Here is an 18,375-nt window from a genome sequence, read left to right on the forward strand (position 1 = left end):
CGTGGCTTTATCAAATACACTGAAATTAACCGCATATTGTTTATTAGTTTAAGGCATCTGATTCTAATTAACCTGTAACAAACTATTCCAAATACCATAGCTGCTTTAGCGTTATTTTTCTAAATCAGAGTATTTATCCCACTGTATCTGAGTGTGGAATCACAGCTCTACAGCAGCTGATCGGAAAGAGAATTGTTGATATACAGCATCAAGCACACACTGCCTCAGTCATGCACACAATCTGTTGAACTGCTCTCAAATGGCAAATGCTTCAGAGCCTTTCCTGTACTGACCTTGCGGTTCAGAAACACTTTCATCCCAAGAACTATAAACGCAATTAATCAGTCCATCAAGTGCTTCTTGTAGAACTGTTTGAACTTATTAGTACAATCACCTCACTGTAAACTTGCGATACAGTTATAATATTGCACAACCTCAGCCACTTTATAAAGCGCATATTTACATATGATGACTACATCATTTTTAAGACAAAATGCAGCAAAATATGTTTATTACATTATACAGATAAAATGTTAACATCATTTAAGTAATCTATATTGTTAATAATTAAAAATGTGAGGATACAGTGTCGCAGCTCTAGCGATGATCTTGGTGCCCCGTTTAGAGATTGTTCCTGCCTTGCGCTGTTTGCTTCCTGGGACTGGCGTAACCCTGGATGAATAGATGGATGGAATAATTAAACATGTACTATGAAGATATTTCAATGTTCCTTAAATGTTTTGAAGAATCCGCGTTCTAAGCTTACAGATGGCTTAACATCTATTACAGTGCAGATTGTGAAGCGATTTGTTACTTGGAGAAAGAAAGGAAGGACAGGAATTGGGGGTTAGTACGCTTGAAAGAGACGGTACTGCTGCAATAAATTATTTCATAAAAGGTCGCGCACGGCGCAGCAAGCATCTTGTGGGAGGCAGGAACAATAACTGGATGAAGTTCCAGCTCGTCACTATCACTGTGCCACTGTGTTCCCATGTTTAATAACATGCTTTAACGCCTATCATCATGACAATGATATCAAGTATTCATCTCTGTTTTTTAATTATCCAGAGAGCTGTAATATCACGAATGTAATGGATTCCGTGTCCTGTTAGAGGAAGAGACGCCCCGTTTAAGAAGCACAGAGTGATTCACACACAGAGCACATAGAAGAACACATAACAAAATAAAGCATTTAACATGCTATTTTAGTTACGATGGTATTTGAGAAACTAGTAAATTAAACGATCTAAAGATGAAGTTTATGATGTTCTACGTTAATGACAAAATAAACTACGTGATTAAAGTGGAAATTTCGAGATTAAAGTTGACATTTCGAGCTTGAGCTTTCGAGTTTCTCCGACATTCTATGTCACTCGATCAACTTCCTTTTGTTGTTTATACTACTGTTTAAACCAACAAATAGTATGTTTTTCTTTGCCTCCACTTAGTATTCGCTGAAATTCTTCTATTTTCCTTTCGTGCTTTTGCCATTGCCTTTTCACAGAACGCTGAGTTTAAGGGCTATTTATATTGATTTGCATATTCAAAGAGGCGTAATTCTGGGAGGAGACAGGGTGGGACGGCAGGCGTGTGTACGTGCGTTATTTTTCACGCTGACTGGGATTTATGTAGCAGAAGAACGTGGAAGCTGACGAACGCACAGATTTATGCATCTGGATTTTTTTACGCACGGCGTTATGCATGAAGCCCCTGGACATTTACATAAATTGCTAAATAGATACAAGCCTGGTCTGCAATAGAAATAGATTGTTACTGTACTTCTTTATATGCCCTGACTTTTGCCCCCAGTAAATACAAATTATTGTTAATATACCAATAATACAATTGTCCATCAATCACTCAGAATATGGAACCAATGCAGAAAGCACATTAAGGTAGAGAAGCTTTTACCTGTTGTACCTCTACATGATAATCACCTTTTTCTACCCACTCAAGGCTACATATTATTTAATCTTTGGAAAAAGTCCAGGGTTAAAACACTTAGGGCTTTGTATACAGATAATGTCTTTCCATCTTATGAACAATTACACTTCAAATTTAACTTACCATCAACATAATTTTTCACCTACTTTCAAACCAGAAATTTAGCTAAAACGAACCTGCCCCATTTTCCCCACCCATTTCTATTCCAGAAGAAATATTGATCAGTCTTGAAGACTCAGCATCTCAATAATATACAAAAGCATATTAAAGTCTCTTCCTTTCAAAGATCCTAGGGTATGGTGGGGAAAGGATCTTGCGCTTAATATCTCAGAAAAGGAGTGGAAGGCAGCCACGCATAGAATATATTCCAGCTCCACAAGCGCAAAGCATTCAACCATTCAACTTAAAATCTTTCATTGATCATTTGATTTATCTAATTTAAAATTGTCTACAATGTATCCAGGCCAAGATTCAACCTGTGAACATTGCAATCCAGCTCCATCCTCACTGGACCACATATTTTGGAAGGGCACCAAAACATCATTTTAGACAAGAATCTTTAAATGCCTATCAGACTGCCTTGGTGTCACAATCACTCCTAACACATTAACAGATAACATTAACCCAGATTGGCTTAAAGTGGAGATGGAAAAATTGTTTATAATTGCCGACACCACACTACTAGCACATGGACTCCTCCTGTTTAACTGGAGGAATCCCAGCCCACCTCTTATAAGTCAGTGGATAACTGATGTTCTGTACAATTTGAAATTGGATAAAAATAGAATTCTCGCTTCAAGTATCTGTTCAAAACTTTTAAAAAATATTTTGCAAAATTAATTAAATTTTAAAATAAACATTTATATCAGGGTAAAGGACATTCTCCTGTCTTTGCTGTTTTTAAAGATTTCCCTTGGGTTGGGGTTGAATGCTGGTTTGTCAAGTTCGATTTGATTGTATGTAATGTTATCTTCTTCGTTGTATAAGTCAGACTTCATCATTTGAAAAGTTATTTTCTTCAAATAAAATTAAAACAAAATGTTTGATGTACTTTGCTTAATTCATTAATATCAAGGAAAGCTGGAAAGGAACATGATTACATGGCTAAGCAATAATGCTACACTCATGCTTTTTTTTATCCATTTATTCTTCAGGCCCAAACCTTGAATTCAACATGCACACTGGCACTATTCGGGACCTGGCCTTCATGCAAGGACCAGACAGTGGCAGGTCCATTTTAATAAGTGCTGGTGCAGGAGACTGTAACATCTACACCACAGACTGTCAGAGAGGCAAGGGCCTACATGCCCTCAGTGGACACACAGGTATGTCAATGCTTTGTTTTTTTTTCCTTCAACTTTACTTTTTCTTCTAAATTTTTAGAATTTTAATATATACAATTTGTTATTTTTTACATTTATATAACTGTTTTCTAGGTACTTTAATTGCCACTGATGTGTAACATCCCACCTACATGATGCAACGACAGTCATTCTTGTGCCAGTAGCCTCACCATACATTATGCTATTAGGTGGTGAAGGGGTGAGAGTTAGCCATTTAGAGGCAGGGGATAATTAAGGGATCACAGTGGAAATCTTTATATGACCAAGGATATATGACTACAGAGAGTCAGGATTCATTTGAAATTACAGCGCCAATGTTTATAGCACAGTGTCCCTGTCACTACACTAGAGCATTGGGATCCACACATAGACTGTGGGGTAAGCGCCCCCTGATGACTTTACTATCTTAGAGCAGCAACCCAGGGTTCTCAGGTTTGTTATAAAACTGTCAATTCATGAAATGTTTGTAAATTTTGGGCATAACTGCACATAGGAAATGGTCTGAACTTTACATCAAAATCATGAATGCTACTTTGTGCCCAGATTTCTTGCTTACCAGCAGCATAGGTTGAGGAGTACCAATCAAACGTAAATAGACAGAATGTAAACATTATATAACTATGTACAAGTCCACATCCATCCATCCTAGTTTACTGTAACAATATGACTATAAATATCACCTTTGATAAGGGTCAAAGATCAGCCCAACCCCAGACAGAGACGCAGATTCACAATGTCCGAACAGCACACATGATTTTATTTTGTTTTCTTCTGCACACAACACGGTGCACCAAACAGCCCAAATACTGCTCTGTCCTTTCTTTATTCTCTTCTGCCGCCTCCACTCCTCTCCCACAAGCTCTGTCCTCTGCCTTTCAGCTAATGTTCCCTGAATGGAGTAAGGTGGCCCCTTTTATAATGCATCCGGAAGCACCCCGGGGGTGCCTGGATTCTCTTCCGGCAGCACTTCCTGGTGTCGCGGAAGTGCTGCAGTCCATGGCTCTGGAACCATCCAGGCGCACCCTGGAGATGGCCATGGGCCCCCACAGGGTTGAGTTTCCAAGCACCAAGTCCCTGGTCCTGATGCAATCTAGGGGGGGCAGCCCTCTTGCGTCCTGGGGGAGATATTGCCTCTCTCCTGGTCCTTCCATTCTCCAGGCGTCCCAGTGTGGCAAGGTCCCCAGTCATCTGCAACATAAGCCATTAAGGTCCTACAGAAAGAAGAAACGAGAGACAGAAGTTAACTCTTGAAATCCATCAATGCAAAATTCAGCCACACTGAGAACTACATCACACATTAAATGGTACTCGTAGTGCACTTGTGAGAAATTTAAAACACACCTTTAAATCTAGTGAAACTACAACATTAGTGTAAATGTGACTAAAATGACTCTGTTAAATGGCATTTTAAGCACAAATTTTAAAAACAACATATTAAAATCTACATTAAAATTCATCTACCTGCGTGGCTCCTTATGGAATCTAATTTGGCTGCCCCTCACTCATTGCAGGATGTATTGACATGACAGTCTTGTTAAAGCCAAAAATGTCAAGGCTGTCTTTAGGGCTGGTGCTGTGTTATACTTTTGCTGTATGGCATCGTGTTGAGAAACTATACAATGGCATACCTGTACTCCCATGGTTTGCAACCCTGCCCTGTCGATTGGTGGCAAGGACTTGCAATTTTCCTCTCTGCCAGCACCAGGAAGTTGGACTTTTGGTTGATCTGTTTGATCGTTTGAGTGTCATAACATTCCAGTCTCTTCAGTCTCATTTTCATCTTCCTAGTTTATCCTTTTTCTTTTATTTGCAACTCTGATCAATGTTCAGGGTATGTGGCATCTCTTTACTTTCACATCCACTCTTTCCTTTGTTTTGCTCCTTTTCTTCCTTAAAGAAGCCTGTCTCCACTCTTCATTCTCCACACTGGAACAAAAGCACTGCTTTGATGCTGGGTGCCGCCAGTTTGCAAAACCAAGTGGAGAACTTGCGTATGCCAGGGATTGAGCTAGCATAAAAATGTGCGCGGCTTTACGTCAAGTTTAGTTTTTATACATCGCAATGTGAGCGTGGAAACGGGAGTACGCAATATTTTTGTGTGTACGCACCATTTATACATGAGGCCCCAGATCACTCACTGCACTCTGATGAGAAAATTAATTTTGTTCAATTTACTTGCAAAATGTCACTATATTTATAGCTTTATCAGGAAATATTTGTATTAAGGGGCACAAGTAGACACAGACAGGGTGGAGCCTCAGTTTAACCCTAAGCCTAAACCTAACCCTTGTGTATAGTGTGCTGAGCATTCGGAAAAAATCTAGACAGATGAAAATCAATGCATTCTATCAACAACAACAACATTTATTTATATAGCACATTGTCATACAAATAATGTAGCTCAAAGTGCTTTACATGATGAAGAAAAAACAAAGTAAGAATTAAAATAAGACAACACTAATTAACATAGAATAAGAGTAAGGTCTGATGGCCAGGGAGGACAGAAAAAAAAAAAAAAAACTCCAGATGGCTGGAGAAAAAAAATTAAATCTGCAGGGGTACCAGACCATGAGACCGCCCAGCCCCCTCTGGGCAGAAACTCTCTTTACTCCCCCTATATCGGCATTAGATAGACTGCGTTAGAAAATTGACAAGATAGCTGAAATATTGTCCTATCTTGTACTTATTGACAACAGTATGAATTAAGCACATACATTAAAAACAAATCTAAATAAGGGATGCTTTGTTCTGTCTGCATGTGAGAATGCTCACTTCTGCAGACATACTGTATCTAAGTCATTTGGCACACTTAAAACATTTCTTGTCATTCCAGCATTGCTGCTTGTAGTAATCAGCACACAGTGCGTATCATGAGTAAAGTTTTATGCATACGACGTTCTCACATACACAGGGCTAATTTAGCGGTGTCAGCAACTTGATGTCCTGGACTGTTTCCCACCAAATACTGCCAAGATAAGCCTACTCACTCATATCATTCAAAAACAGCAAATAAATCAACCAGAAATTAAACCTGGCTGTGTTTCAAAATATCTGTAGTAAATACAAATAAAATGATAAGTTATACTTGCCCACACCCCAGAATTGGATTCAACACATTTGTAAATGTATGCATGTAAGATAATTTACACATAGCGTTCTGTTTCTTTTGGATGGGACTCAACACTCTTGATGAATCTCTTTCTACTTGTCCGTAAAAGAGAAAAATCACACATGTTGTAAGGAAACAATACATCTGCAAAAAAAAAAAAAAATCATAATCACATTTGAATGATGTTGAAATTCATCAATTTTTTTGCAAGGCAACAAGCATTAGATTGATGGGGAAAAAAATGGTAAATGTATCCATTTAAAGTTATAAACGTACAACACAATAAAGTGCTGAGAAAGTGAAAAGGATCTGAATTGTATACCAACCCTATATGCCTCATTTATATTATATATTTACTAGACCTGACAGATGATTTCCATTTTTATTTGGCTGGTTTTCCATCTTTTATATTTTCCTTTGATTCAAGGTTTATTTCCTATCCCAAGACATTCAATACTATCACTCTCTTTGGTGAAATAAAATCTCAGTGAATGTTTAGTTTAGTTTACTTTTATTGTCCACTAGTGGAAATTGGCTTTCGTCATGTCAGCAACATAAAAGAGCATGCATAAAAATACAAATTAATGACATACTTTATTTATATACAAAAAAACAAAAAAAACAAAACAACAAAAGTTAACTTATTTTAACAAAATTGAATTTGGTTCTATTTAGATGTTTTATTATCATTAGTATAAAACTACTTCTGCTTCTATTTTTTTTTAAATTTTGCCTACAAGAGCAGACCCCAACTGGGTTATTTTCCTGAGTTTATTTTTATTAGCCACAGACCCTGAAACAGGTGTAGAACAAAGTGGACATTGCCCATTCTGCTAGGCTTTAGTGGCACACCAGGCCTGTTATGAAAGCAGATTTAGCAGACTTCCAGCTGCGCCTTTCCCACTTACATTTCAAACTAAGTGACTGAACTTTGGTAATAAAGGTCTCAATCAGAGTTGAACTTTCCAGAGACTCTGTGAGGACATCTTGAGTTAGAAGGCGTGAAATGGACACGAGAGAACAAAGACCTATAATTCAAGGAACGACAACTGCGATGGACAGAGTAATGCACCTGTGAGAAGACCCTGATTGTGTAACTTGTTGGGACTTTAATCCCATCATGAGAGGTTCCACCTTTCTTCATAAACTAGTTATGCTCATCCCATCTTGAGTATATTCTTTGGACACACTCACTGATCTTTCAAGAGAATTCTAAGGAAACTGTGCTCTCACACTCTCCAAAATGACCATTCTCTGAAACCTGCTCTCTGAAACTAAAGAGCCAATGAGCCGCCCTTTCCCACTCTGTTGGAGGAGCTGAAACTGACAATCTCGCTGAGAATCCAGTCTGCCAAGCTAAAGCTTTGAGCCCAATGTTCTGCAAAGCAGGTATCACTTCCAGAAGGAAACTTCAGCATCTAAGCTCTTGTGCCAGAAAGAGTAATGGTTTTCCTTATGAAGTTAAAGACGATTCAGCAAAGGTCCTAACTGAGGAAAGTAGTGCACACCACAAGCAAAGGATAATGCAACAAAGAGAAATTGTGCACTCCAACCCAAGAAGTATCCTCCACTTGAATCTGGAGCAGCAACAAAGCAACAGCTCAACACAACATCGGACATCATCTATAAAGGCTTGGTATCGTAAAACTATTTATCTGTTACAAGATAATTAAGAATTCTAAATAGCAAGCTAACAGACAACCTCTCTGTTTTATATATTTGTCTGTCTAGCCTGTCTGCATCCTGTTTTATAGGTAAACAAATACAGCATATGTAGTTATCTTATTTCTATAATCGTTGGGTTTATCAATAAATGGTATTATCGGTTGTGTGCTTCAGTTACCTTGATAAAAGTCTAAAGACTGGAGACCTGCTTCATACAACAGAGAAAGGTAAGGTAATTAAAGTAGGAGCTGAAGGCAAGACTGATGACTGACTAACTAAATTTCTCGTCTTTCCCACATTATTACGACTGTCCCTGGGTGGGCAAGATAAAATTAATTTTTCTTTCCTATACAGGCCAGTAATGAAGAAGTCTGTATATTCTAAATATTTTTTATAGTAGTTCTATAGATTGCTAGTTGAAATGTTCATTTTTTCAGCCATCCTAATAAACAGCTGTATTGTTTGCATTTTTGTTTATGTATTGTGTGTCTTCATTAAAATTCAACCTTTTATACAGTAAGCTCCTAACGTTCTCAACATTTTTTCCTGTGAGGACCAAGTGGCTGCACTGGTTCAGGGTTTTGCTTAAAAGTCTTGAGCAGCTCTTTAGTCTTCCTCACAATTAGTTGGGGGGTCTGCTCCTGGAACCACCTCTGCATCCTCTTGGCCTCTTTCTCAAACCGTGCCACATTATTAGAGGTGCTAATGAAAGCCTGTTTCACCCACAAACTTGATGGCTAAACAATTCTTTTCAGATCAAGCTGTATAGACAGAGAAGAGTATAGGGAGAGTAACTGTGGCTTGTGGAGCACCCATCAATGTGTAAAGGACTGTAGAAATTGTTAATCTTAACAAAGTGTTCCCTGTTAAGGAGGAAAGCCATACTCCATAGGGTAAGATGGTCCACCTGGAACTCCAGAAATGTCCTGCAAAGGATATCAGGCTTCATGCAGTTAACAGGATGAAGAAAAGTTAATGAGCAAAAGAGTGGGGTTTCTCAAAATATGAATAACTAGTATGAAGAACAGTCATGACCGCATCCTCCACTGCATATATGCAAAATGTCATTGGATCCAAAGAGGAACCAACCTGTAAAGTAAGGCGAGTAAGAACCACAAACACCTGTCATTTTGCAAAGAGTTTTGTAAGGACCACTGGACGATTTTGGAATTGGCCAAATTTTAGGGAGTGATTGGGATGCTGACACAAGATCCAGAGAGCTTTTCACAGCACTCTTTAATTTAAGGATCCTTCCGCTGATTAGATCACTTCCTGGAGCTTTGTAAGGCTTCACCTTCCTCAGAACCTTTGTCGCCTCCCCTTCAGCGAAAGTAACGTGGCTACTGCTTCATGGGAGTTAAGTCATAATCAGTTGTTGGACTTGGATCATCAGACCAGTAGTAGCATTTATTCGGTTCATTAACAGACTTGGTTTCATCTGGTGTATTTAGCTCTGGTTTCTGCTGATTCTTATTGCTTCCTGTTAAAACAGACAGCCCAAGCCAGGTGTCAGAAATCTTCCAATTGGAAAACAGTCTTGTAGTCATTTTTAGCTGCTGCTATCTGTTTCTTAAGCATTATTTTGAAATTGTGTGCATTTGCTTATCTGTCTCTACTTTATGCTGTTTGTGAATTGTGTATTTATTATGTAGACCAGTTTATCATTTACATAACACTTTAATTGTATATGTCTGTACTGCCAAGTTGCAGCTGAGTAGAGCCCTTTTCCACAAAGCGATTCATTCTCGCTCTTATTGCTGGCATGGTAGGCTCCTGCCCATTGACAACCCAACCTGGAATTTGGTGGTTATGGGAAATGGAGGAAGTCATTTATTTGCATTCTGCTGGTTTTGTATTTGTATGGGACCAACCTATAAATTATACAACAATAAAATCTCAACTTATCTTTTTCCAGGACATATTTTATCTCTCTACTCGTGGGATGGGTGGATGATCGCGTCTGGCTCACAAGACAAGACAGTCCGATTCTGGGATCTGAGAGTGCCAAGCTGTGTCCGAGTGTTAGGGACGGCTTTCAATGGATCAGGTGTTGCTTCAGTCAAAATAAAACGACACATTAGGAAAATGCTTATAATTTAAAAACAGTTCTCGAGCTGGGGTTTATGATGTTCTTAGCCCAGTGCTTTTCAGAAACTCTGACGGCTACAGAACTAAGATGGTTTTCTAATGTATGACAATATTTATATAAGCTTTGTACATTCTCGGTTCAATTAAAAAAATATATAAACCAGTTAGTATACACAACTACTCAAATATATTTACTGTAAATATTTAAAATTGTGTTTATGTTTCACAGGTTGAATGTTTTATTACCTATTGCTACATGTGCTGGTGTTGTCATATCACTTTCTGTATTTCCCAGTATTGATACTGCTCTTGAAAGGATTTATGGTAATTATTTAGCACATCTGACAACTATACTCCTGCAGAAACAGTGGCTATTAGCTTTTTAAAGTCTTTTTTTAAGATGAAATACTTTTGCAGTCAAGTTTTCAAACATGACTTTTGTGTTATTTTTTAAACTTTTTCCAGGCAGTGCAATTGCCGCTGTTGCCGTTGATCCAGCTGGCCTCCTTTTGGCTACTGGTCAGGAAGATAGTAGCTGCATGCTGTATGACATCAGAGGAGGGAGAACGATGCAGACCTTCTGTCCTCATAAGAGTGATGTGCGCTCGGTTCGCTTCTCACCCTGTGCCCATTATTTGTTAACAGGCTCCTATGATACAAATATAATGATCACAGACCTGCAAGGTAAGGCCCTGAATATTCTTTTGAGTGTGTAAAGGAGTGATAGAAACACAGGGTGTGAGAACATGTGGACATGCAGCACATCATTTTTGACAGAACTGTATGCGTTACCAAGCGTCTGTAACAAGAATTGAAAAACTAGGTGGCGGCCATCTGTTATAAGCAGTGACTCACTACGTATGGGTGGCAATTTCATCTTCTTCTGGCTTCCTTTTTTGAAGTCGGTGTCACATTACATGACTTCCTGTCAGAGGGAATGTCAAACTTGATGACTGCAGTTGCTTATCTTGTCATATGAGGATGTTGGATTACATGACTAGAAATAGGGGATGACAAATTAGACAACTCCAGTATAGTTTCCAAAATACTGTGAACTCGCTGCTTTTTCGGATGGCCAAAAATGTGCTGCCTGACTTCTGGTGCCCTATGAATGATTTCCAGCTGCAGTGAGTTCAGCCTCAATCATTGCCTTTTTGCATTTTGTTATGGCACATATAATACAAGACAGCAGATACATGAGTCACTCTTCTGTTTCCGAGGTGCAAAACTTATACACTTCTTATTCTTTGTAGCTGCATTATATGCATTGCACTTAAGGCTAAGTGCTCATTGGTTGTCAGCTGTCACGTGCACACAAACAGAGCTCGCCACTAAGACTATGACAGGTTTGATTCTGTCAGGGTGGGTCTCAGACTGGTTGGTACACCAGACTAAATTACTAACAGTCATGAGAATGTGTTGCAACTACCCCCCAACTCAACAAGATTATGTAAATGACGTCTATAACTGAAAACTTGTGCCCTTATGCCACTTTCTGACACTAGGTACATGGTGGTCATTGTGCTATCCTTTTAGGAGATGACCTCCATTTGCCCACAGAGCTGGGTTTGTGTAAGTGACATTGACTGGTACTCTCCAGGGGCCTCATGTATAAACGGTGCGTACGTAAAAAAATGTTGCGTAAGCCTGTTTCCACTCTCAAATCGCGATGTATAAAACCTAAACTTAGCGTAAAGCCACACACATTTTCACGGCAGCTCCAACCCAGGTGTACGCAAGTTCTCCGCTTGGTTTTGCAAACTGGCGGCACCCAGGATCAAAGCAATGCTACTGTTCCAGTGTGGTTTCCCTTTCTTTTTTAGATCCACATCCTTGACGCGGCTTTACAAATACACTGAAATTAACCGCATATTGTTCATTAGTTTAAGGCATCTAATTGTAATTAACCTGTAACAATATAATGGTCCACAGAATGGTCAAACTATTCCAAATACCATAGCTGCTTTAGCGTTATTACTCTCACTGCACCTTCTTCTTCTACTTTCAGCTGCTCCCGTTAGGGGTTGCCACAGCGGATCATCTTTTTCCATATTACTCTCACTGCACTCTCAATCAGTCCATCAAGTGCTCCTTATAGAATTGTTCGTACTTACAAGTATAATTACCTCACTGTAAACTTGCGATACAGTTATAATATTGCAGAATCTACACCACTTTATAAAGCGCATATTTACATATGATGATGATATCATTTTTAAGATGAAATGCAGCAAAATATGTTTATTACATTATACAGATAAAATGTTAATGTCATTTAAATAATCTATATTGTTAATAATTAAACATGTGAGGACACGGTGTCACAGCGCTACTGAGGAGCTGGTGCCCTGATTGTTCCTGCCTCTCGCTGTATTCTTACTGGGGCTGGCGCGACACTGGAAAGAGAGCTAGATAGAATAATAAAACATGTACTACGGAGAAATTTCAATGTTCCTTAAAAGTTTTGAAGAATCTGCATTCTAAGCTTACAGATGGCTTAACGTCTATTACAGAGCTGAGTGTGTGGCGATTGGTTACTTGGAGAAAGAAATGGAAGGACAGGAATTGGGTCTTAGTACGTTTGAAAGAGACAGTACTGCTACAGTAAAGTATTTCATCGAAGGTCACGCACGGCGCAGCAAGCATCTTGCATGAGGCAGTCTCTGCCAGCTTGTCACTGTCACTGCGCCACTGTGTTCCCATGTTTAACACATGCTTTAACTCCTATCATCATGAAAATGATATCATGTATACATCTCAGTATTTTAATTATTCAGAGAGCTGTAATATCACGAATGTAATGGATTCTGTGTCCTGTTGGAGGAAGAGAAAGCCCGGAAGTACGTAGTGATTCACACACACAGAGCACATAGAAGATCAAATACAAAACAAAGCATTTAACGTGCTACTTTAGTTACGATGGGATTTGAGAAACTAGTAAATTAAACAATTTAAAGATGAAGTTTATGATGTTCTACTTTAATGACAAAATAAACTAGCCTATTTTTTTTTTCTTCCCTCTGTACCCTAATAAGCTTTCATATGACACTCAGACGGTGGGCTACAACTCACCTTTTCACGGCAACTTTGATATCTGACTGCTTCTTTTTAATTTTGGGCACTCTTGTCACTCGATCAACTTCCTTTTGCTGATTATATCACTGTTTAAACCAACAAATAGTATGTTTTTCCTTGCCTCCACTTGGTATTTGCTGAAATTCTTCTTTTTTCCCCCGTGCTTTTGCCATTGTCTTTTCACAGAAGGCTGAGCTTAAGGGCTATTTGTATTGATTTGCATATTCAAAGAGGCGTAATTCTGGGAGGAGTTGGGGAGTGGCAGCAGGCGCATGCACGTGCGTTACTTTTTACGCTGACCGGGATTTATGTAGCGGAAGAACGTGGAAGTTGGCGAGCGCACAGATTTATGCATCTGGATTTTTTTGTGTGTACGAACATCTCCGCTTTTGTCCGTACGCCATGTTATAGTGTGAATTCAGAGGCTGCTAGAATAGGATTTTGTCCCTGTTGTCCCAACTTTGGATTAAGCAAATTTGAAATTGTATGTTCTGTTAATTAAAATTCAAACAAAAGCAGACAGTAGCAGCCGGTCTATTGTCATTGTAAATGTTACAAACCCTATCAACGACTTACTCTAGGAGGACATTGGCAGTGGTTTAGCTTCATGACTGTTGGTCATTCTTTACATTCAGTTGTCCTGATCCCCTTTTTTAGTGTGAATGTGTGGTTTTCTTTTGTCGCCATACAGTTTACTTTCTTTTACTGTTTAATTCAGTAATTCAGCTCCTAACACAGGTGGTGAGATGATTTTCAATAAATTAATTACAATTTACAATATTTGTGTTCAAGTGACCTTTCTGTAAGTTCATGGCATTCCTGATGAACAAATCATGTTCTGAGAAAAAATGATTAATTCAAAAAGGTTGATTTATTGATTTAGGTGCTGCACATCATCAAGAGTTTAATGTCTGCTTTGTCCAGTGATCGGCAAATCAATGTACATTCAGTCAGAGGAGTTTTTACAACTTATTACAAATTGTAGATTTCACATTTTTCACTTCTGTAAAAAGTTAGCACAAGTGAAATGACATTGCCATCCTAGTCTTAAATCAGATAATTTTTCTGCCACTTCTAAATTCTTTCATTGAAAAGAGACCGTTGATAATCAGCACTAAATATTCCAGTAACCTTGTCGATCTCATGAGCAATTCTTTTTGAGAGTTTTAAAAACTTTCAGACCAATGAGGATTTAAGTTTCTTTCCAGTTTATGATATCCTGATGCACCTGTCTGGAGAATTATGGGGAGAATTAGTGGACACTGATCTGACTCCCATCTCACCCAGTACAAAAGGCACCCGTGATGTCCAGTGGAAAACCCAATGGCACATGTATCATCTTTTTATGTCTCCTTTATTTAAGCGTTAGGGTGCCCGCCTCTATTATTCAAAGCTAATATGACTCGGAGTGCCTGGCACAAGCTGAAAACCACACCGGATATCTGTCAATTTCTGCTTGAAAACTACACTAGACCTCTGTCGTTGTTCTTGTAACTAAAGATGGTAATTTGTTCCTGATAATAGCTATTCTTAAACTGTTTAATAGAATTGGAATTTGGTCATGTTTTTATGTACCATAATGTGGTTGGGTGCAGAAATAACAGCTTTTGAAACAGCAAGGAAATTTTAGAGTACCAACCAGGCAATCCTTTTTATTGTTTATGGACAACTGAAAAAAAACAAAAGAAGTGACGCTCTTTGGCATGTGTCCCTTATGCAGGAATTCAGGAAAACAAAGAGTAGCGGGGTTGCCGTCACTGCTAGTGGAGCTTTGTCCAGTAGGTTGCTGTAGCCAGTAATGATGCCTATTCTGGAACACCTGGGGTTTTATGGTGGCTGGACCAGAAGGGTCGAGGTTAAATGCCTTCATCAGATGGCTTCTTGGAATTGTTGGGAAAGAAGGAGATAACATTAGCGGCAGGACCCCCTGTCGTCTTGGCGGGTTACTGCATACCTTGACTGGGCCCTCAAGCAGGTCCTCTGACGTGACAATAAATTACATAATAAACATTTTAAATAATTTACTAGGGGGCTTTGCCTCCCGGCTCGGCTTTGCTCGTCAACCCCCCAGCCTGCGCTACGCGCCAGCCACTTCGCATCTCTGCCACTCATGTATGTGGATTTCACTTTCACCAAACAATAAATCTTTTAATTCTTGCGGATACGCCTCTTCATTGGGAAGAAACACTACTTTTCCCTGATGGCAACACGAATTAGACGATCTACAAGCCTCCGACTTAAAGTTTCAATCCAAACAATGTATTCAATCTCTCTTTGCTGTTCCGTTATTTCACTGAGTAATAATTTCCTTTTGTTTGCGCTAATGCGATCTTTACTATCATTTTTTTGAGACTTTCAAATTTTCCTACTTCCATTATCTCTAACCTGCTCTGCATGTGGTCCGCGCCAACATTTTTTAACCTCTTTACGACATTCTACTTTGTCATCTACTATTTGACTTTTATTTCCGGCCCCAGGCGTGGTTAAATCTCATGGCACAAAGTCTAATCTCGCAGGACTTGAAAGTGTCTCTCTGAAAAAGTCATGTCTCGTCTCAGGATTTTTTTATATAATAGATGTTATTATATAATTAAAATTAATTAAAATTAATTATTCTTGACTTTAAAATGCTGAAATGCTGGAATGTTCATTCTGGATGTAAAATTGTACTGTAAAACAAACCTTATTGGATATACACAAATGAAAAAGAAAACCTGGACAGATTTATGTCCAGTAAAATTATTAAATATATAATTTGAGAAGTTATAACTATACAAGTTAGCTAATAGTGATGCGGCAGTTGGCTTTTTTCTAATCGTACTTGCCTACAATTATGAAAAATGAATCCACACTTGCCCAGCCTGAAATGAAATGAGAACAGTACTGACCTGAACACAACCCAAATCCGATTCGAACCCCCTCTATTAGTAAAGGCACCAAACAACATTTGAACATTAATTCGATTAAAATTCACTAAAATATCTGTGACAATCTAAGTGAGACTAATTTAGCCTAAAATTCCTGTCCTAATGGGTCTGTCTTTACTGCACAGTTCATGAAACAGAAAGCAATGGGAAAAAAGGCTATGGTGCTCCTTTCCATGAGACTTTTTGACTTAAATAAATTAAACAAGACATTATTTAGGCCGTTCTTTCTCTTTCATTTTAGCATTGATGTGGCACATTTCGTTTGTGTTGTGGCAGCTCTCCGTAAAAAAGAAAATTGAATTCACTCTACTAGTAATTCAGTCGATTATGTGTTGATGTTCATGGACTTTATTGGGCGTGCTGGGTTAATTGGAAACACTAAATGGTTCCTGCGCATGTGTGAGTGGGTGCTGTTGGCTCTTGCCTTATGTCTGTGACCAGTTGGATTAGCTTCATTAGCAAATGGATGAAAACTAAACTTGGCTCTCCTCTTATTTACTATTGTTACTGTTCCAACCTTAATTATACTTGCATGTAAGTCAGCTTGATTATTCAGTCCCTCTTCTTGTTTGGTTTGAGCTTCAAACATTGATGACGTTTTTTTGCTTAGCCTGCTTTGCCTGGTTTCTGTTTTGGACTTTCTTGATTGGTTCCAGTTTTGACACAGCAGCATATTGACCTTTTTTGTATGAATATATTTTATGTTCTGTGGCAGTCTGAATGTTGAACCATCCTATGAACAATGCTGTTAGTGGCTTTTGTTACACCTTTCTTATGTCTTGCAATGTCTAGCCCTAATTAAAAAGATAGGCATGTTGTTCACAGAGGAGAAGGTGAAGGCCCAGCACAAGCTGCAGATGTGAAGCATAGCCGACGAGACATCTTCAGGATCAACTCTATGACTCCTCGGTTCTGGAGATGTTTTCTCAGTTGCTTTTTTTCTGTTTCCATAGGGGACCTCACCAAACGACTTCCTATCACACTTGTGGGAGAACACAAGAATAAAGTGATACAATGCAGATGGCACCCTCAGGATCTGTCCTTCTTGTCTTCATCAGCTGACCGGACTGTGATGCTATGGATGCACCGGGCAGGATGTTTTAAATGAATGATTTGTTCTATGTTCTTATCTCATCATATACAGTATCTGTATTACTTTGCTATGCTTAGCCTACCACGACTGTTGGGCTTCCTGTTCATGGGCTTTGTCAGTCAGAAATAAATCAGAAGTGAAATTTAAATGCTATCTGTTATTCTTTTATTGTTTCCCATTATTTTGATTCTGTTTGCACAAACTCCTTCCTGTATTTTATTAAAATCGTTTCAGTCTTGGTTAGGAAAAGGAATCTGGCTCTTTTACTTATGTTGTTGCAAGATGAACGAAAAGACCATAAATAGTATAGAGGAGGTAGAATTTTAAAAAATATTGCAACATGAGAGCACACTACTGCTGTCTCTCCATAATTGGAATAATGTCTAAAAGTCTTAAGATTTATCAAAATTTTACATTTATTTTCATTATAAACTAACAAGAAGGGGATACAAGAAAATGAAAACCCTGTCTGATTTTTCTTTTAGGGCAGAGGTGTCAAATTCAAAGCCTGTAGGCCAGTTAAATGTCTTTAATGCAGCCTGCGTTATCAATATTTGAAACACGTTGCAATGCATACGGCCTGTGGTGATATTAGTTTTCTCAAAGACCACCTTTAGTAGGCCTTTTATATATAGACTAGCTGATTACCCAGTGGCTTCGCTCACTGAGTGCAAGGGAAAAAAATAAAATGTAGTATTTATAAAATAAGTTTGTTAATTGCCAATTTTATTTTTCAACAAATAAAGAGCACTTACAATAACATAGAAATCAATATAAACAACATTATTAACATCTTTATCATATGAGAATATGAAGTTATATATAAGAAGCACATTGCAGATAAATAAAAATCATTAAACAGTAAAATCTTCTATAATACACTACCGTGGCTGTTCGTTTGTTTGTATAGGATTTTAAATCACCTGTAGCTCGCAAACCGTTTCACCTATTGACTTGAAATTTGGTACACATATACTGTGTGACGTCTACTATCCGCTTTCGGGGTGATGATTTTATTACTCTTTTTATCTTTATTTTATTTTATTATAGAATCAACTCCCAGCAGCGCACAGCAGGGTGGCCGTGTGGCAGATGAACATTTAAAGAAAACGTACTATGTAATTGCAACAC

At 38.4% G+C, this 18,375-nt stretch overlaps 1 protein-coding gene across 2 annotated transcripts in view; it reads left to right on the top strand.

Moving 5' to 3' along the window:
* LOC114667089 (WD repeat-containing protein 47-like) overlaps positions 1 to 17,378 on the top strand; it is a 55,170-nt gene extending 37,792 nt beyond the window's left edge. Inside the window, exons 8-11 of one of the 2 annotated variants that reach the window (XM_051919797.1) lie at positions 3,099 to 3,269; positions 9,977 to 10,108; positions 10,615 to 10,833; positions 17,105 to 17,378. In XM_051919797.1, coding sequence (XP_051775757.1) covers positions 3,099 to 3,269; positions 9,977 to 10,108; positions 10,615 to 10,833; positions 17,105 to 17,259 — 677 coding nt within the window. In that variant the 3' untranslated portion in view covers positions 17,260 to 17,378. The remainder of the gene's footprint in view (positions 1 to 3,098; positions 3,270 to 9,976; positions 10,109 to 10,614; positions 10,834 to 17,104) is intronic. The other variant, XM_051919798.1, reaches the window with a different exon arrangement.
* The last annotated feature ends 997 nt before the right edge of the window (positions 17,379 to 18,375 follow it).

The sequence above is a fragment of the Erpetoichthys calabaricus genome, chromosome 16 (genome assembly GCF_900747795.2).
Source record: "Erpetoichthys calabaricus chromosome 16, fErpCal1.3, whole genome shotgun sequence".
Classification (NCBI taxonomy): Eukaryota; Metazoa; Chordata; class Cladistia; order Polypteriformes; family Polypteridae; genus Erpetoichthys; species Erpetoichthys calabaricus.